The sequence below is a fragment of the Toxorhynchites rutilus genome, chromosome 2 (genome assembly GCF_029784135.1).
Source record: "Toxorhynchites rutilus septentrionalis strain SRP chromosome 2, ASM2978413v1, whole genome shotgun sequence".
Taxonomy (NCBI): domain Eukaryota; kingdom Metazoa; phylum Arthropoda; class Insecta; order Diptera; family Culicidae; genus Toxorhynchites; species Toxorhynchites rutilus.
Genome location: NC_073745.1, coordinates 245,019,871 through 245,041,363, shown reverse-complemented (window position 1 = coordinate 245,041,363; position 21,493 = coordinate 245,019,871). Strand labels below are relative to the sequence as shown.

Here is a 21,493-nt window from a genome sequence, read left to right as displayed (position 1 = left end):
TGATGCTAAAATCTCGTAGATCCATCAGGAAGTACCTGAGCAATAATTGTAAGTACATTAGTTGACGCTGGTGTGTCAATTTTGACCGATCAGAACTGGGTGTATCACTTAGGATAGGGTTGAGATTTTTCAATTGTTCGATAGTTAGTTTTATGACATATATTACATTATTCGATTAATAAAATCGTTATACAGTGTCGAGATTGATTGACGCAAAAATCTCATCAAGCCATCATGAAATGACTGAGAAATAGGCGTTTGAAATTGGACATTTTCCACGATGCGATCGATTTTCGTTTTTAAATTTGTACCCAAAATATGTTCCCGAAAGAAGTAATCCTTCGTCAAAAAATCAATTTTGGGCGAGACGAAGTTCGCTTGATCAGCTGGTGATTCAATAAAATCATATGGCCACTCAGAAGCAAATCAGTAAGGTTCAAATAAAAACTAATACCACCGTAGCTTTAGGTTTCGCTTGAGTGGAAGCATGCAATGTCGTTTCAGTGAATTAATTAAAACAATTAGTCAAGATCATATTGGCATATGCAGAAAGCAAAACTTTGGAAAGCAACTATAGAATGGCTGAAGAACGGAAGGTGTATATAATGTGGCACTAAGCTGTTTGATATCAGTTTCAGTTTAGTGTTTTATTCGAGTAGATCACATCACACTGCATCCCAACATGTTTAAGGTAGAATTCAGCACATTTAAAATTTTTATCACATCGATATTAATCTTCTAATTATAGTTCGTTCTTGTTCTCGCTTTGGCGATGGTTGCCTCAGCCCAGTGGGATGGTGGATATGAAGGGCACGATCACAAAGATCATTACGCCTACCCAAAGTACAAGTTTGAGTACGGTGTTAAGGATCACAAGACCGGAGATAATAAGCAGCAATGGGAACATCGTGATGGGGATGTCGTGAAGGGTCAATACTCTCTACATGAACCTGATGGTACCGAACGTATTGTGGAATACACTTCCGATAAGCACAATGGCTTCCAAGCGCACGTGAAGCGAGTTGGTCACGCTCATCATCCACAGGTTTATGGACATCATGAGGGAGGATTTGGAGGAGAATCGTCATACGGAAGGCATGATCATGGATATGCCAGCAGTTATGCTAATTCTAATCTTTTTGTGCATCATTAACTAACCGACCGTTTATAGGAAAGGATTTTAGGCTGTGTATATATATTGTAACGACTTTCAGAATAAATATTTTAAATTCGCTGAACTGAACGCACGCTTTATTTACATTTTTTTCAGAAAAACATTTTAAAATTATTTTTACAAGCAATAAATAGAAAAAGATTTTCTTTTTTTTTCAGATCCCTTTTCACTACTTTTAAAGGTCGAAAATAAGCTTTCGAAACATTCCTATTGAACAATGATATATACATCATTTCGTAAAAAAATCCAAAAACTGAAGGTTTAAGTTTCTAATATATTTTTATCTTGATGTGTGTAGATGTAATGAATAAAACTATCGGGAAGGAATAAAGAATCGATTTCTTTCTGTTTTTTTTTAACGATTTTATGTAATGCCACATTTTTGCTAATCATTGATTTCATTTGGTTCCTATAACGTTCATGTTGGACCTTCTATACAGAAATATTTTTGCCCGAATGACAAATTACTCCTTCGTCTTTGACGATTAATAATTCAACGAACAATGATCGCAAACCGAAAGGTAGTATTGAAAACCCAAATAAATTCTGTACAAGTTTAATTTGTTGCTTCGACGAAAACGAATTGATTTTTTGTTGCAATTTTGCAAAAGTGCCAAAAAGAGGAATTTCGAAAATCATCTGTAATTCCACAAATATTACAGTAAGTTTTATTGTTAGTGGGACAGTTTTAACACATTGCGGACCACTCACGAGTTTTCTCGTGTTTCGCGTTCCGTCTGTTACAGATGGATCACGAAATAACACGTGTTTTCCTAGTGTTAAGCCTAGTGTATCCCCACAACACATGTGAACGTTTCATGCGTTCCGCCGATCGATCAAAGTTCGTAGTAAATTGAAGGAACACTTCTATGCATATTGTACCAAAAATTCAAAATGCTATGCGTAATCTCAAGATGAACGATTCGCAACTTTCTTTTTCATGTGTTTATAGGTACGAGGATTGCAAGGAGTGATAACACTCACACGTTTACATACGCATTCCCACATATGCATGCACTCTTCACTCACAAACCCAAGTGAAAATTTTTCATTGAAAAAAATCTGTGTTGAAAAATCCCACAGAAACCTTATGAAAGCTGGTTGATAAAGTTAAATGTATTTGTTATTTGACTTAGTTGGCAAAAAGTTTCTGAAAAAACATGCAGAATCGATTTTTTATTCCTTCCCGATACTTGTGTCCACTGTATTTAGAGCAATTCGGTTAAAAAAGATCTACTAAGGCATTCCACCAATCAGTACGAATTTTCGAAGATTTTTTTAATTACATTAATTACGATCACGGAAAAGTTATCAGCAACGGATGGAGGCTAGTAACAGTCATAACAGTCCTGAACTCGAACCGCCTGTGATATTGTGCAACTTGCTCAATTCTAATGCTAATGCTAATCTAAAACTTGTCGAATACACTATATCGCTATTTTGACTTTAAACAAAATTCGGATTAGTTGTTTTTTTAAAGAAAAAATGAAAAAAATGTTGTTAGAAAAACTTTTTTCTCTGTAAATGTGCCCATGTATGGGTAACTTGTTGGAAATTGTAAGGATTATTTGTATTTTTTTTTGAGAAATAAAAAAATGTTTAGAGAAAAATGAATTTAAATTCTTAATTTTTTTTTTCAGTGTGATTGAAAAATAAAATTTGTTATGAAAATTCAAACAATTTCCTGTATTTTATCCTTACAGAGAATTTTGCTAGGTATTTTTGATTTAGACATTTTTGTAATAAAATGTCAAAAAATTTTTTTTGCATGAGATATTTATTTTTCAGTGCTCCCGTGGCCGAGTGGTTAGCGTCATAACTAACATGCCGGGTGTTCGGGTTCGATTCCCGTTCTGGTCGGGGGATTTTTTCGTCAAAGAAATTTCCTCCGACTTGCACTGTGATCACGCGTATTCTAGAGCTTGCCACTCAGAATGCGTTCAAGGCGTGATATTTGGCATAGAAATCTCAACTAAGTACTAATAAAAATGACGCAAGTAATACTACGTTGAGACGGTGAAGTTCCTCTAGGAACGTTAGTCCCATTGAAGAAGAAGAAGATTTATTTTTCATTTGCTCAGGAACAAATAGAAAACCAGTTTTATGTGACAATATTTGTGGCTTTATTGTGTCCAAAACTTAAATTTCAAATAAATTTAGTTCTTGAGATATTGCAATTTGTACTTTATTTTAATTTTTTTCGGACAAAAAAGTTTTTTTTAGTGTGTACTTTTCTAGAGCCGCAAAATTATATTCTACAACTTTTCCTAAGACACCATTTCGATCAAATAACCCGTTTTGGCGTTACAGTTTATTTTCTGTAATGATACCATTTTTGCATAAATCCTTTTCAAAAACTAGTCGTGATCGTATTAAAAAAAAAATAATATCGAAAAATGGCATCGTACCTAGTGCCGTACAAGTTGACGCAGATTCAGCTAAATTAACAATCTGAAATTAAAATGATCTCTCGTTGATTGGTGGTATGCCTCTACTGAAAAAAATAAGTCTTATCTAGCTAAAACCCCCTCTTCGAATATTATATATGTTATTTTTTATTTCATCCTTAGGGCTCATGGTTTAAAATTAGGGCGTCCTTAAAAATCGGCTGTTTTTTTTCCAATACTCCCATCTTTGAATATTCGTTTTGTTTGTAACTCTCAACAGATTCCCTGAGAGCAAATGAAAGATAAAGGTGTTTAAGAAAAAAAAAAGATATATGTCCATTTTTAGACGGAAATTATCGTTTTCTGCGGTTTCCGAATTGTCGAACCAAAACACGTGTAAGGAAAGCAGTTGTCAAGAATTAACTGAACATTCAAAATAGTCGTACTTGTCAGCACAAGTGAGATAAATGATTACTAACATAATGCCCCAAAAGGGGTCTCCGTAGCCACATTGGTTGCGCGTTCGCTTAGTAAGCGATCGATCGTGAGTTCAAAACTCAGGGCCCTCATTGACCATCTTTGTGTTATTACAGAATAGCTACGTCCACGCAACAATCATCAACGATGGAGATCGATGATGATTCAGGTCACAGACAATACTTCGATAATATTCCTCGCATAATGTTTGATCGCACTGTTTGAACACTGTGTATATAAAATAAACAAAAAATAATTAGTCAAAAATTCACATATGCGATTTATTGACGACCATCTTCTATTCAAATAGCTTTTGTATGAAAAATTACAACCTATTACTGTGCACAACTGAACTAAACTGTTCCTTGGCGATTTGATTTCCCACTTGGCATCTTTAAATAAATATTTTTCGCATCATCAGCATCAATGGTGCGAATGCAGGTACAAATTGGCATAGCTGCTGGCGTGACCATGACCGTGGCCGTGATCCCCATACGAAGATTCTCCTCCGTGTCCTCCCTCATGATGGCCATAAATCTGCGGGTGATGGGCATGTCCCACTCGCTTTACGTGAGCCTGGAAACCACCGTGCTTATCGGAGGTGTATTCCACAATCCGTTTCGTGCCGTCCGGTTCCTGCAGCGTGTACTGACCCTTCACGACGTCTCCATCCCGATGCTCCCACTGATCTTTGTTATCGCCGGTCTTGAAATCTTTGACGCCATACTCGAACTTGTACTTCGGGTGGGAGTGGTAATCTTTCTGTTCGTGGTCACTTTCCCAGTGAGCGAAGGCAGCAGCTACCAGTGCGAGCAGTAGAACGAACTGAAAAAATGCGATTTTAGTAAAACATTCATCTTTTTTTTAACATGGTTGTAAATACTTTGAACATAGTGGAAAACGTGATGGTTTACTTATTAGCAGCGCTAGAGAGAAACTGATATTTAGCTGCTATGCTGAACGACAATTTATACTCTAGTTTGTTTGCTAGTCGCAAGTCTGAAAGTCGTTTGAGCTGTCCATTCGTCGTCGATTTCGTTTCGCTCGATACGCTATTGAGAAATCGAGTTGCTCGAGTTTTGTGTGCACTAATCCTTCTCGGGAATTTGCTAGCCCAATTTCCGTATAGCACAGATATCATTATTGTTTGTTAATCCTTCTAGAAATTAAGATGGTTCAAAATTGACACCTGTTAATGATTATCATAATTCAGCCATTCCATGTCAAACTGATATAGTGCTTCTCAGATTCTCGTGAAAAGTGGTAGATTTGTTCCTTATCGCAAAATATTGGACCCATATTTTTCAATTTTTTTATTAGGCTGTCCATTTCTATTTTAGGGTCCATTTTTTCCAAAAATGACTTTTTTCGAAAATTCAAAGCTTTTGAACTACTGGACCGATTCAAATCGGATCAAATCAAATCTAACGAATACATTAATACAATACAACTACAATTCTCGTTATTTCCTTATAGAATTTCGAATGTTGCACTATCCGAGACATTTGAACATGTGGATAATTTCGACCGATCGTTTTGTTCGAATGTTGATCGGTGAAACGGCTCTGCAGCGAAACTTAATTTCTGTTACTAACTGTTAGAGTTACTAATCGATTATACGGGTATTATATGGAAAGAAATGTGATGGTATTAATTGAACGTTTAGGTTTTTGGCTACGATTATTATAATCTTTTTATTTACTTCAGTTATTTCAATTAATAAAAAAAGATTCACTTTGTGTTTTGTATGTATTTTATCAGAAGAAGATTATAACAGATGCTAACAAAAATTTCATTCATATTAGTGTTTTCGTTTATACTTATTTGTATTAAGGCACATTAATACACGAATGATCGTTGTAAATCGATTATGAGACCTCGACTGACCTAGAAACACGTAGGAGAAGGAAACATCATCAATTATGCTTAATTAATTAGCTGCACGCTCACATCTTGTGACATTGTTCGGAAATTGGCGTGCAAAGCGGCGGCGGCGGCGGTATTTAACCGGCTAAATTAAACCGACTTCTGGACGGCGTGCAGACTAAACAGAATCCGAAACGAAGGATTGCTTAAACAGCCTGTGTCTGGTGAAATATATGGTATAAATTGTGGTACAGGAGCAACATTTGGTATCACTTAACGCTGAACAACACCGAAGTCAAGTGGTTTGGAACACTATTCAATATGTTCAAGGTAGATATTTACAAAAATTAGTAATCAGAATTATAACAACCAAACACACTTCGTTGCAGTTCGTACTGATTCTTGCTTTAGCGGTTGCTGTCTCAGCTCAATGGGAAGGCGGCTTTGGAAAGCATGACATCGAGGATCATCATCATACACACCCGAAATACAAGTTCGAATATGGTGTTAAGGACTTCAAGACAGGTGATAACAAAGATCAGTGGGAACATCGGGATGGAGATGTTGTGAAAGGTCAGTACACGCTGCAGGAACCGGACGGCACGAAACGAATTGTGGAATATACCTCCGATAAGCACGGTGGATTCCAGGCACACGTGAAGCGAGTGGGACATGCTCATCACCCGCAGATCTATGGCCATCATGAGGGAGGATACGGTGGTGAATCGTCTCACGATAAACATGTCCACGATCACGCCAGTAGTTATGCTAATCAGCACCTGTATACTGACCATTAGGTGTAAATGTTTGTATGATCTAAAAATTTAATGAACCGAACTTTAGTTATCAAATATTTGCAATAAATCTTGATGTTAATTATATTGTCATTTTTATATCTTCTCCTGGTCAAAACAAATTGTCTTAAATAAGATTGAGCGATCTTGGATCGATAATTAGAAGATCGATTTCTGGATAGTTTTTGCGTTTTCGCGTTTTTGCGTCGATTCTTTTTTCGACTGCACTCACAAAGCTAGGAAACGGTTTTGGAGACCGCGCGCGAGATTAAAATCGATGTACACAAACTTTCAAAAAAATTCTATTATCGATTTTTTTTGAAGGTTTGTGTACATCGAAAATTTTACTGCTAGTTTGGTATTTTCCAAAATCGATTCGGCAAAGATCAATTTTCTGGTACCAGTTTAACCCATTGACGACCAACCTGTAAAAAATATTTTTTTGATCAAAACCATTGATGTAATTTTGATTATTGACGCCAAAGAGTTAGTTATTTTTATTTTTTCCCATCTTCCATTTTCCGGGAAAAGACTGTTCGAAAAATCGAACATTTGCCGAATCCCGCACTTTTGTGACGTAGAGCTACGTCTTTCATTAAGAGTGCCAAATCAGAAAACAGGTCACGTTTTTATGAAATAAAGTTAACGTTAATAACTCTTTTTGCCGCGAACGGATTTTGGCGATTTACATACCGAACGAATCGGAAATTCCCAAAGATTTGTTTGATATACTATACATCACGATCCCCTGGTGTGTAAATGGTTAAAATTCATGAAAACTATAAGCGTTTCTTTTCCCCATTCATTTGTTCTGTCCATTTGTGTGCTTTCCCGAACAGAGCTGTTAATAAAGGGCAACTTATCGACGAGCAACGAAGGGTAAATCATTAGATTTAAAGTTCCCGTGAACAAAGGAAAAGAAGAATGAAGGAGAATACTTGCCTAGATTATAAAGAGTGGATCTCGCTGAGGCAAACTTTCATTCACGTTCTGTATTCAGAACATTTGGATGGATGCAAAGGATGAGAGCTAAGCTAATATAGATCGGCAATATTAACGGGAAGGGCTTCTGTTGAGAAGAGTGCAAACCGGAGATAAGTGTGTGTATATTTAGTTGCTTCAAGCCATCGATATATGGATTTACGTGTGCGTACGTGCGTGCTTCAAAACCCGTACGTAAAAATAGTGCATCTTCACTACGCTGAAACCCCATTTGTATCTGCTCCCGTGTGTATTGGCCCTGTCACGAAAAATTATTTGGGGAATACCAAACATCTTGAATGTCGTACTGGAATGTTAAAAGTTATTTGGGTTCACGTGCCAGTCTGCTCCAACTCCATTTGCCTCCAACTAGGATTGCATTTGCGCTAATCTTGATCATAATGAAGCAATGTTACTCTTTTCGAGATTGTAGTGATTAACAGAAACAGTTACTTCGTTTATTTAGTCACCAAGAAAATAAATTTTGTTCTGCAATTTTGTATGTGATTTGGTTTTGCTTGCCAGTAGCAAAACTTTCTCCACTAAGGATGACAGCTGCGCTTATCTTGAGCATGATAAAGTAATGTAACTTTTTTCGAGACCAGTAATATTAACAGAAGCGTTTCTTTTGAGAATAATGCAAAATGATGGGAAGTGTTTATAGTCTTAGTAGCTTCAAGCCACCAATGTATGGCTCTGTATGTATGCTATGGCGAACTCTTATTTGGCGCTTATTTTATGTTGTAAGAACGATTCCTAAAGGTGCAATTCCACTGAGGACTAAATAACATGTTGCATGATGACGTGACATTCTACATTCTACAGTTATTTCTAAAATTTCACAGCATTATAAAATAGTATCCGAAGTTATAAACATGTGACTTATATAAAACAACAGCGTAGTTCTACGCCAACAATGCGGTCGTGTCTGGGACACAACTTCCTATCCTATTTTTTTTGTAGATACAAATGCACGGCGAACTAAAAGTCGTATCGATTATCAAATTTACGGCGTTAAAAATAAATTGATTTTATATTCCAGGTCGAACATGCATAGGAGGATAAAGATCTCTAAGTAAAAAATTTATCCACCTAGGGTGAGATGTGACCTTTTTTTATTTCATGTAGCTTTAACTTATTATCGGCAGGCTTATTTTTTCAAACGAATGCTATTTCTGTTATTTTTATTAGCGGCGTTGGAGCAATGTCAATGCATAAGAATTATTTCTTTCCGATTATCCATTTTCCGAAAAATTTAACATTTTCCAAAATCTGAAAAGTACAAAAACGCTGCGAAAAAATAAAGGCATTGGTGATTGAGAGGTTATAATATGGTTGAATAGAATCATTATTTAGGTTTTGACGTAGAACTACGTCTTTAATTGAGAGTGTCAAATCAGAGAACAGGTCACGTTTTTATGAAATAAAGTTAACGTTAATAACTATTTTTGCCACGAACCGATTTAGACGATTTACGGTTACAATTACGAAGAGAAGGAGCCGAACCCAGGCTCGTGTGCTAAAGCCCGGTCTCATCGCTTGCTCATGAAGGGGTTGTGAGGAGGGGAAAATCAATACTCGTCTCTCGAAATTTAGCCGCGCGCGCACACGAAGTCTGAAAACCTCTCAATATTTTACGAAAGAAAATAGAAAGAGCCAATCCCAAGCTCGCGTGCTAAAGCCCGATTTCATCGCTTGCACATGGAAGGGTTGTGAGGAAGAGAAAATCGATACTCGTCTCTCGAAAATAAAGCGTGTGCACAGGAAGTATGGTTGAGAAAAACGCAAAGCGGAGATAAGTGTGTGTTTGTAAAATAATATCCGAAGTTATTAACAAACGACTTGAACAAAAGTCGTCGAACAAAACGTAGTTCTACATCAACAAAGTGGTCGTGTCTTGAACACAACCTCCTATAATTTTTTTAACGATTAGATCATCCACCGGATCCGACAGAAGGATATTCACACCAGCAATCTCATTAGAATTATCTTTCCACGTAGTGATGATTTTCTCCAGCTTCTCCACACACGAAAATTCAACGCATAAAAACAATAAAATTATGTGTTGATTTTACCTCTTATGAGGTGTAATCGGGTTTCTTTCAGAAACAAAAACAACAAATGATGGTATTCTTAAACGGTTTTATTTAACTCCACCCCTTTGTATGTATGTTTGTAATTTCGCATCTTTATCTGTGCGCTGTCTCACATCAATAAAAATTTAACCCCCTTCCTGTCGATTGATTGATCTGGAACTTTCAAATCCAAAATGGCCGCCTTCACAAAATGGCGCCATATTTTTTTCAAATCCCATCAATGTGCTCGACTAGTAGAACACAAAAACACATGAAAAATCTATGTCCAGAAAGGCCGCGGTCCCCTTACAATTACTTTTTTAAATGTTTTTATTCAGCTTGACCTGTTTGTTTGTATGTTTGAATGCCTGTAGGGTTGTCCCACATGAGAAGAAATTTGACCCCGTTCCTGTTTACTGATTGATCTGAAATTTGGATCACACCATTATCTCTGTTGTCATTATACAAGTGCGTATTCCATGATCTGGAAACATTCAATTTGGCGGCCGCTAAGAATTTATTGAACGGCTTGAATTGGAGAACACACTACATTATGAGCAACATAAATTCTAAAAGGTCGCCGCCACAAAATGGTCGAATTTATTTTTTTGTAATCCTCTTTAATATCGGTATCAAATGAAATGATTCGACTAATAAAATATAGTACATCTTGAAAATATTCCGAAGAAAATTAGGTGAGAAATATATATTTTTTTGAATTGTCATAATTGTCATCTATTGTAGAAAATTATACTAATGATACAGATAATGCACTGAAAAATAGAAAAGAAAATAATTTTAAAAAATGTTTCAAGTTAAACGGTTCTTTGTGATTAAGCATGATTATAAGACAGATAAGGTAATAAAAGCTTGAAAATAATTAGTCAAGAAGTAGTTAGTAGTTATCACACCCCTTCCTTCATCAATCTTGAGCATTTATCATCTTCTTTAATTCATTATAAAACTGCAGCTTGCTCCAAACACATATTACAAGCTTTTCTTTTTCATTCTACATCTATTATTCCTTCTCATTTTCAATGTCATTGTCACTAGAAATATTTACGTATTTCAAAATTTTCGTTCTCGAAACTTTCTGCTTCACGGTTAGTCAAGAAATGCTGAGATAATTCTTCGTCATCCTTCTGATGCTTAAACGCTGACGATTGTCACTTAAGGGATAGTGAGTTTATCATTAATCTCTGCGGAACTGGGCAACAGAACTAACTGGTCACGTTTTATGTTTTTTCATTAATAGTGTTTTTCCTCGATGCCATTCTTTTCACTTTTGTTGAGTTTGGAACAATACTTGTGATAAAATTTAAAATAAATGAGTATTTTTTCATGCTATATTTCTACAACGAATATTTTCGATGGTATAGATTTTTGGTACAGATTTATGGACGAAAAAGTACAGATGAGAAAGATTTTTAACCCCTCTGGTACAGATTGAAATGAGGCAACACTGGTATCAGGTTTAATGCTTCTTAGTCTGCGTCAGGTTTATATGCCAAAAAAAGCTATGAAAACCATTTGGAAAGTTGGAGAATTGGAAAGTCATTTTTCAGCAAATTTTGTATGGAAGTTGAAAAATTGGAAAGTCATTTTTTTGACGTAGGATTACGTCTTTCGGGAACATATTGGGGTACAAATTGAAAATCGAAAATCGAGCACATCGTGGAAATTGTCCAATTTCAAACGCTTATTGCTCAGTCATTTCATGATGGATTGATGAATTTTTTGCGTCAATCGATTTCGGCACTCCATAACAATTTTTTATATTGGAGAAAATAATATATGTCATGAAACTAACTATCGAACAATTGAAAATCTCAACCCCTATCCTAACGGAAATACCCACTTCTGATTGGTCGAATTTGACGACACATTCGGCGGGTCCCTAACAAAGACATCAAAACCAAGCTACCTGGAGAAAATCGGCATTGCAAATACATGAAAGTAGGGGGAACTTTTGTTCCTATCGAAATGTGTTCCCTAACAGAGACATCAAAATCAGGTGCCCAGGGGAAATCGGCATTACAAATGTATGCAAGTCGGGGGCATATCTATATTGTAAGTAAGGTGAGTGATACGAATAATTCTAGCAAATAAAATTAGAATTTGGAACTTTAATGTTGGTTGCTTCGTAAAATTTCATATGACCGATCGTGTATTGTGAAAAATTCAGCACAAGTATAAGTGTAAAATTGTATATTGTAGCAGTTGTGTTAAAAATTACTTGATATATGAAACGAATTATCTCAATTTTCATAAATAAAAACCAAGGTGTGTTCCCGCTCGAGAACGGGTCGTTTGGTTTAAGCTGTCTGTTTTTTTGTGTTTATGTCCACCCAAGGAAAGTTTATACGACGAGTAGAATTGGAAAAGTGAAGAAATATTAGAAAAAATGATTTCCCATATGCTCTACATTTAGTATTAGGTGCTGTAAGTCCAATCAAAATTCGCATTGGGTTGAATAAACACTCTGAAAATAAAAAAATTCTAAAGAAAATTACCCCTCCCATATTTAATATGTTCTCTCTATATTAAAGTAACATGTTTTTACTGATGATAAAAATTGATAATTGTGTTCGGTATTGATAATTATCTTATATTACATTCGTGAGTTTTTTTTTTCATTATTTCATCCAGACATAACATAGGAGGCATCTCGTCTAGGATCACAGAGGGCGGCTTTCTTCATATCTCGATCCACTTCGGTATCTTTCATCTGATACGCACCATCCAACGACTGTTTACTATCTTTCTGTCATCATCACTCACTGGTGGAGTGAACAAACAATATCCAACAACCAAACAAAACTACCCTTTTCAGAGTCACCAAATCATTATCAAAGAGTTATTATTATTGTAATTCTTCAAACATATCCAAAATCAACAGATAGCCTAACGGAATCCTACGTCAACTATGCGGTCGTGTCTCGGACACAACCCTTCTGTGACTTTTTCAGCAAATTTTGTATATCTATACAGCCATGTCAAGCCGATATAGTGGTTCTCGGATTTTCGTGGGAAGTGCAAATTTTGTTCTTTGTCGCAAACCATTAGACCCGTATTTTTTATTTTTTTGCTATGGTACCATTCTAGCAGGGTGTTCGAAATGATTCAAATCATTGTGGGTGGGATGATATTCGCCGAGTCAGCTAGTTATTGAATATTTTTTATAACTACAGGAACTGCACCCAAGACATATATGTTCTCAAACAGGACATTTTTTAACACTAGGTTTACGGGCGTTCCTCATATACCTATTTCTTCGAACACGCGTCGATTTGAAGGAAGAAAAAAAAAGATATCAATATACATTTAACTCGATAATGCATAAAAGTGGAATATTTTGAGATTGAAAATCACTATAATACAGATAAAAAAAATCAATACGGTGCTCATATGAGTAATAGATAACGGTACTCAGTATCAAACAAAGTAGTCACCCATACAAGACAACGCACAGTGCGTTGAATGCATAGGAATGTGGGATAAAAATCATAACACCAGAATTTAGCCATTATAATTCTTTGGTGTGATGACAAAAATGTTCATAGGTATCAGAACTACTGTTTGCATAAGTGACTCTTGTCATTTGAATAATCGCATAAGTGTCTCAAGCGACAAAATCTTTTTTTATCTAAAGTGAATAGTTCTGATCCTTTCGGATACGCAGAAATCATTATTTGAGTAACTACTGGTTCAAATTAATTGAAGTAGTTGTTTTTAAAGAGCAGAATGATTGTTTGCACAAGTGTCTTATGTGATCAAAAATCTTTGTTTGTCAAAAGCGAAAAGTGCTGATCATTTCAGATACACATTGCTGGCATTAATTACACATTTATTAGACCTATGGCAAAAGTGTCTAATATTTATCGGATAATAAAAGAAAAACTATGTATTGATTATACTTCATATGATTTACTCGGATTTCTTTCTAAAACAAAAAGAAAAATGATGGCATTTTCATCACTTCATTAATTCATAAACAAAACTGCAGCTTGCTCCAAACTTAGAACCTTTTCTTTTACGTTCTCCATGTATTATTCCTGCTCATTTCAAATGTCCTCGTCACTATAAATATCTACATCTTTAAAAATTTCGCTCTTGAATGATCGAAATTTCACAAAAATCTCTGCATGCAACAATCTCGCCAGAAGTTCAGCTGCTTTTAATAGTTGTTGTGATGCTTCATATAGCATACCAATACTTGGTTACATAGTATTGGTATGCTATAAACAAGTATGAGTGCATTGGACACCTGAAAAAAAATTTGTCTTCGGCTCAACGCACTGTGCAACGTGGCAAATCCACCTCAGATAAACAGGGAAGACTTAATGGAAAACTCCATGTACTGCGGCTTTGTGAAGATGTAAAAAGTAAGGATTGTTCAGTATGTTCAAATAGAAGGATTAAAGGCGGGAGACGCCAAACTAATTATTTTTGCAACACATGTAGTTAAATCCAGCACTGCATGTTGGATACTGTTTCGAAAGATTTCACATGAAGACGAATTATAAAATATAATTTTCGAAAACATCACATAAAAACACATTGTTAGGTTAATACATATAAATATAGTTCACAAAAAAAATTAAAAAGTGTTTATTTTTCATAATAGTGCATGTATCACTGCTTTTTCAAGTAAAAATAATTCCCAGTATGATACCCATGTCCAAATTTAATACGACCGCAAAGGGTTAAAAACGATATATAAAGTTTGAATTTTGATGTCACTATTTTCTATTTCTTTGTAAATTCAACTTCCCCGTTTCTAAAGAGTATTATTGGAACCAAGTCACTTTTCATAAAAATATTCACTACTAACCTTGATAGTTGCATTCCATTTCAGTTGTTTTGATGGCGCATAAGATTTCACTGTTAAAAACGAGGTGAAAGCCATTTGAAATTTCATAAAAACCTTCGCATTCAACAATCTCGCCAGAAGTTGACAGTTCAGCTTTATTATGAATTGTGATGTTTTATTCAGCTTACAATACTTATTTACATAGTATTGGTATGCTATAAACAAGTATGAGTGCATTGCACACCCGAAAAAACTGAATGATCGCACTGTGCGTCGTTTAGAAATTTATTAATCAAGTTCGATCTTTTCATAAAGATCGCCCAATTCTAGTCAGAAATGCTCGCTGACTTGTTTCACACAGTGTTATGTTTGGAAGAAATAAGTATTTTTGACCCGTATGTAAGTTGAGTTAGATGTGCTGTTGGAATGCGCGAAATTCCAAAGGTAGGATTTTCTTATTGGTCTAAACATTAAAATACGCTATTTAAAATTTATCGATCTGTTGTGATAAGTAACGCCATTCCTGAGATCCATGGGGATCCATCGCATTAGGACTACCATTTTTGAACATGTCGAAAAATTCAGATCTGTCCTCTTATATTCAAGGTGTCGCTACAATTTAGAAGATCGGCTCAGAACCACCGTCCCTTATGTTGAATGCAAATTTTCCTTGTCATCATATATTTAGAATTCTTTCAATTACCCATCAATGCTTTCTGGAACGAAACAATAAAACAAATTATCTGCATGCGCGGTTTCATTTATTACTCGTTCTAGTGCTTTTGATCGATGTTAGCATAGCTCTCTCCATGTGGGTGCTTGCCATGTCCCTCACGCTGAACATGAGCCTGGAATCCGGCCTTGTGATCCGAGGTGTAGTCAACGACGCGATGAGTTCCATCAGCTTCATCCAGAGTATATTGTCCCTTCACAGCATCTCCATGACGTTGTTCCCACTGGCTCTTGTGATCCTTGGTGTGTCCGTCCTTTACACCGTATTCGAATTTGTATTTAGGATCGGTGTGATGATCATCAATGGCAGCGACGATGACGGCCAGACAGGCAACCAGAGCGATAATCTGTTGAACGAAAGGTTGGTTTTAATTATTTTTCTCCAATTGATTACGCTTTTACAAACTTTAAACATTTTGTCGTGTTGAGATGTAATGTTCTATTGAACCGATGAAGTGGAACTGATGCTATTGCAGATTTACAGCCGTATATTTATACGGCTGAAGCAACGATCAAAATTTCAAATCTTCAAAGCGACGATCAAACTTGCAGATGGCGAAGGTCAACTAAGTCTTTCTGTATTAATTTGTGCGGCAGATTGTTTTTTCTTGCGTTTTCCATTCATAATTTCTGTGCACCTATATTTGCGTGCGTACTGTTTTTGCATATATATACAACCCGAATGGTACGACACGATAGGTCAAAGGGCAAGAGGCCAGCTGATGCAAAATAAGCCACTGAATCGATGGGGGTGAAGCCTGAAAATAGTTCAAGAGTAATGTCCAATGTTTTTGCGCTCCGTTTCATATGTTTTCTTATTTCCGTTCTATAAATGTGTTCATATGTGCTTCTAAAACTGCCGTTATACAATCAGGGAGGCGAATTTGAGAAGGCCTGCTAGAATTGTTATATAAGTATTCACATTGAACGCTCATTCGCTTACGGAGAATTAAATCCTAATCGAATTGAATTGTCTTCGAGAACACCGTCTTTTAGCAATCACTTGCAAGACATTTGATCAGTATTGGTTCAGATTATGTTCATCTAAAAAAAGACTTCAGTTTCTTCAATAATAGCTTAGTTCCTATAATTTTGATTGAGTTGACGCTGAATGATTATATAAATAGGTACTGGATGAAACATTCTATATGTGATCGTTTTCCTGACCAATGTAAAGTGACACTATGTGTGTTATGTGATCGGCATTCTTTTCATTGCTTGTTGTTGTAATATTAATACATCTGTCACTTATTGGTTCAAACTATAGTTTTTTTCATTGATTATTTTATGCTGCACCAAATTATTTTATGCTAAATGGTTCCCATTTTCTATAGTAAGTTAAAATCTTTCCTATTCTATGTCATTTTTCGTAGCAAAAATGTGATATTGAATTATATCGTCAGATTGTGATAAATTGAAATCTTTGCATCATATAATTCCCTAAAATACTAACATAGAAAGCCTTAATGTTGTTTTTTGTTTGTTTGGTATTCATGTGTGCACCTCTTCAATTATTCGGGCTCCTGTTACACTGAATTATTACATGAATAATACATACTGTTATTTTTCATCTCATATTCAATTTGTCACATAACCTCAAATTGTCATTTCCATTAGAAGGGAAGCCAGAATTTTTTAAAGAACGTTTTTGTTCAAAAATGTGCAAATGAAAATAGAACTGCAGTTGAAATTCAATTATGTTGGTGTTTTTTACTGTGTAAATCAATAAAAGAAAAAGTATTCCGAAGACAGCAATCCGATGTAACTGAAACGTCCACTTTTGTAAACAATTTCGAAGAAAATAAAAGAACAATGGCGAGTTACCCTATCACAATTGTTGAAATGATTTTTACGTGGGACTACCTCTAACCGGGTTATATGGGGGGTAAAATGAAAACTTAAATACAGAACATGCAGATAAAAATGAAAGATTTCGAATGCTTATAACTCGAGCATTTCTTACTAGATCGGAAACATATTTGCATCAATTGATAGGGAATAATGCAATTAATAAAATGTTATTTTTCATTAGATAAACAATTGAGTTACTGTAAAATGTTAAGCGTTATCTAAACGCCCTAACTGCCTCGTTTTCATTGGCCCGATTTACGGTTTCCCCAACACAGACATCAAATCCAAGCAGCCTTGGGGAAGCTGGCATTGCAAACACATGAAAGTAGGGTGAATTTTGCTCTTACCAAAATGTGTTCCCTAACATAGACTTCAAAACCAAGCAGCGTTGAAGAAATCGACATTGCAAATACATGAAAATAGGGGGAGCTTTTGTTCGAACCGAAATGTGTTCCCTAACAGAGATTTCAAAACCAAGGTCTGGGGGTATTTTTGTTCCGACTCAAATGTGTTTCCTTAACACAGACTTCAAATCCATGGATCGTGAGGAAATTGGCATTGCAAATACATGTAAGTCGGGCGTATTTTTGTTCCGACTAGAATGTGTTTCCCTAACACGGTCTTCTGAACTTAGGAACCTGGGAAAATCGTGCAGACACTAGAGAGGCGAATGATCTTTCAAGTTTAAAGCCTCTATAGTATAAAAAGTTGCAAGCCAGGGGTACTACTGCTAACACGGATTACAAAAGCGGGTACAAACACAATGATTTGGCTCGGTTATTCAAGATTGCATCAAATGATATACCTTAATATCTTCATGTCTTCATATTTCTATGCATACCATTTGATGATTAGGCAAAATGTTGATAACCATTTTCTGCGATAACGCCTATTGATTAAACAATATGCGTTCGACGTACATGTCAAAATCGAAACTGGGTGCCTGAAGTTTATCAAATCAAGCAAATTCGCGGTTCGAGAAGTACGTACACTTGAGAGATGCAAACTTCAGAAGAAAATGTAAAATACAATAATCGTTTGATAACTCGCCCGTTCACATATTTTGTTAGTCCTAGGCATCAAACCAAACGTAAAAGCACAGTCATTAAATTTAGGACCCTATTCAAAATCGAGACGAGCAGACGAGTGCTCGTCTCGTTTGTTTTCATATTCCAGAAGCCGAGCTAGACTAAAAACAGACGAGTAGCTCGTCTGGCTCGACGACCGTTTGGCCGCGCTCGTCGATAAATCAGTCGAATCGTCTAGTTTGTTTGTTGTGTTTGTTCACCTTGTTGATTGAAAGTATCGGTATTCTTCTGCTCCGCCTTTATCTTCAAAAATTATTTCACGGCTAAACTAGTATTGCATAAGCAATGTATGTTTTCAACTGCAACCATCAAATTCAATTCAGTAATTGCAAGATTTTATAGATTTTCAAATGGACCTCTTCCAAACAACACAACCAAATGTAAACATTGGACTCATATCCAGGGATGCTAGATGACTATATATATATATATATATATATATATATATATATATATATATATATATATATATATATATATATATATATATATATATATATATATATATATATGTGTCACCCCTAATGCACACATTATTCACATGGTTGTATATGTTATACTACTCAATCCTTTTCTTTCGATACCCATTTTGATAGGATTTTAATAAAAAAAAATATAGTCCGTCATTTTGTAACGGCCACCATCTTTGAAATACATTTTTCATAAATAACTGTGTTCTTCTAGGCGAGCTTTTGATACCTACATTGATGGGGCTTTGAAAAAAAAATGAAGAATATATCCGCTATTTTGTACCGGCCGGCATCTTGGATTTTCAAAACTATGGAATACGTAGTTTTATAATGACTGCAGAGATGCAGAAATAACATTAGATGTGTTCCAAATATCAGATCAATCGGTAAAAAGAAAGGGGGTTAAACTTCTTTCAATGAGGGACAGCGCTACAAACTTACGAAGTTACACACTGACATACAAATGAGAAAAGCAGAATAAACCCATTTAATAAGAAGAAGCTTCAAATCCATGGATTGTCTCCAGCACTATTGCGCATGATGTTTAATGACTCGGAAACCGCCCAAAAATTTCCTGTTCTCGTACAGAACAGAAGTCATCTCCTCCGGAGTAGTTTCACCGTATACGTTGTATAAAAAGACTTAAGTATTTTGGTGTCTTGAAGTGCAAATTACATACAACGTGTTTTCATTCATTTACAGACCAGACAGACCAGAATGGGCCAACGACATGGTACCGCCGTGAAGGACGCAATCAAAATCCTGCATCGGGAAACGTTATCGCATTCACTGTATTATCCAGACCTAACCCGTTAGATTAACACCGGTGTACTTCAATGGGACAATCTCTTGCCGAATATAAAGATGTCGAAAATGGTTTGGTCGGTGAATGGTTTTCGTCAAAAAACAAATAAATAAATAAATAAAATAGAAAAGAATCCATAATTTTCCTAAGAGAAGAGGCAAAAACTTGGAACAAAAATATGTTAAGGCTCTTACGTGTTTTCTCCAAACAATTTCAACTCCTGGCATATACTGAACTAGGTTCGATAAAAAAGTGGATGGGTCTGGGTCTAGGGTACGGACGGGATCTTGACATAGGACTGTGATTCGGTGCAGTAATTGCATTTGAATTGAGTTTTTTCATTGTTCAAAATCTGTATTTTTTTTCTCTTCTGATATATCCAATGAGAGCCCTGAAAAAAACCGTTTCAAAAAATATCATTAAAGCCATTATTACCCTATTCTTCTGTTTATTCATTTATGCAGAAGAAGACAAAGAGTCATCATTTTTGAACACAAGTGCAAATGATTAGGATCTACATAAATATAAGCTTAAGGCAAATAAATCTGTGACTACAGAAATATATTATAGAAAAAAATAGCATTTCCTCCTTCGTTGCCCCGTTGTCCGGAACATTGTTTAAAGTTATTATATAGCTCGGTGATGTATATTGAGCATTCTATGGCCATGAGTGCTCTCTTGGGAAGTTCGTGTAGCTGCTGTAGAGAATTGATCTCATTCGGTGCTGAGTTCTTCTTATGTATAGGAAAGGAAAGGAGAATGGGCATGTGGATTCGAAGAAGTGAAGTGGGTTTCTTAGGAAGACATATATGGAGGGCATAATATTGAGATCGCGACGACTAATCTGATATGCGTGATTATACCCTTTTGATCATCTAAATCAGCAGTCGGTTAAATTCATTAACACGTTGACTGCCATGTCAGTCACCAGTGCCTGAAACCGAGTTTTCGCTCAGGCTGCGTCACTCACCGTTGACTGACAGTATAACATATGACAATACAGGGTAACTAATATAAGCATATAAGCTTATAAGCATTCCCTTTCGAACAAAAATACCTTCTACTACGATAAGAAACGATGGCGACGATAATACATTTAAAAATTTACATGGAGTCGCTATAAAACCGTGGCACTCAACTTAATTGAATTTTTTATATAACCAAACAACATGTTCGATATTATGACATCCTGAACCACAATTACATAAACTGCATATTATCGGTAAATGGAGAATGATTCATTATACGCATCAACTCATTATAACGCCCGAATTTGAGCAAAAAGATTGCTCGTTACGTCGGGGAGGAAAGCGAATGGTTAGTGCGCTCGAAAGAAAACATACCCATTTAAATCGTCAAATTGTTAACTTTTGACGTAGGATTACGTCTTTCGGGAACATATTGGGGTACAAATTGAAAATCGAGAATCGAGCAAATCGCGAAAATTGTCCAATTTCAAACGCTTATTGCTCATTCATTTCATGATGGATTGATGAAATTTTTGCGTCAATCGATTTCGGCACTCCATAACAATTTTTATATTGAATTAAATAATATATATCATTAAACTAACTATCAAACAATTGAAAAATCTCAATCCCTATCCTAACGGAAATACCCACTTCTGATTGGTCGAAATTGACGACACATGTGGCGGTTTCCTAACAGAGACATCATAACCAAGCTGCCTAGGGGAAATCGGCATTGCAAATACATGAAAGTCGGGGGCATTTTTATATTGCAAGTAAGAAGAGTGATACGAATAATTCTAGCAAATAAAATTTAAATTTGGAACTTTAATGCTGGTTGCTTCGTGAAACTCCATATCAATGTCCGATCGTGTATTGTGAAAAAATTAGCACAAGGGTAGGTGTAAAATTGTATACGATAGCCGTTGTGTTAACCCTTTCCCGTACAACATAGAGTCTCACTACATTGTTAGTCTAATTAAAATTGGCACTGGGTTGAATAAACAATCAG

At 35.7% G+C, this 21,493-nt stretch overlaps 4 protein-coding genes across 4 annotated transcripts; 2 read left to right on the top strand and 2 right to left on the bottom strand.

Annotated features, from left to right (window-relative positions):
- The first annotated feature begins 772 nt into the window (after positions 1–772).
- Positions 773–1,153, top strand: LOC129766775 (cuticle protein 19-like). Its single transcript, XM_055767373.1, has one exon. The coding sequence runs from the start codon at positions 773–775 to the stop codon at positions 1,151–1,153; it is 381 nt and encodes a 126-aa protein (XP_055623348.1).
- A 3,167-nt stretch (positions 1,154–4,320) lies between these two features.
- Positions 4,321–5,033, bottom strand: LOC129767705 (cuticle protein 19-like). Its single transcript, XM_055768864.1, has 2 exons — positions 4,922–5,033; positions 4,321–4,863 (listed from the first exon to the last, which is right to left on the bottom strand). Exons 1-2 carry the CDS (start codon positions 4,928–4,930, stop codon positions 4,462–4,464), a joined length of 411 nt encoding a protein of 136 aa, XP_055624839.1. The 5' UTR covers positions 4,931–5,033; the 3' UTR covers positions 4,321–4,461.
- Positions 5,034–5,884: 851 nt separating this feature from the next.
- On the top strand, positions 5,885–6,734 carry LOC129767704 (adult-specific cuticular protein ACP-20-like). Its single transcript, XM_055768863.1, has 2 exons — positions 5,885–6,234; positions 6,294–6,734. The coding sequence occupies exons 1-2, from the start codon at positions 6,226–6,228 to the stop codon at positions 6,699–6,701; spliced, it is 417 nt and encodes a 138-aa protein (XP_055624838.1). The 5' UTR covers positions 5,885–6,225; the 3' UTR covers positions 6,702–6,734.
- An 8,606-nt stretch (positions 6,735–15,340) lies between these two features.
- Positions 15,341–15,755, bottom strand: LOC129767706 (cuticle protein 19-like). The gene is made up of 2 exons (XM_055768865.1): positions 15,706–15,755; positions 15,341–15,646 (listed from the first exon to the last, which is right to left on the bottom strand). The coding sequence occupies exons 1-2, from the start codon at positions 15,712–15,714 to the stop codon at positions 15,341–15,343; spliced, it is 315 nt and encodes a 104-aa protein (XP_055624840.1). The 5' UTR covers positions 15,715–15,755.
- Positions 15,756–21,493: the final 5,738 nt, after the last annotated feature.

Bases quoted from the DNA above. Each gene is read 5' to 3' on its own strand.
- LOC129766775 (XM_055767373.1), top strand. From the start codon at position 773: ATGGTTGCCTCAGCCCAGTGGGATGGTGGATATGAAGGGCACGATCAC.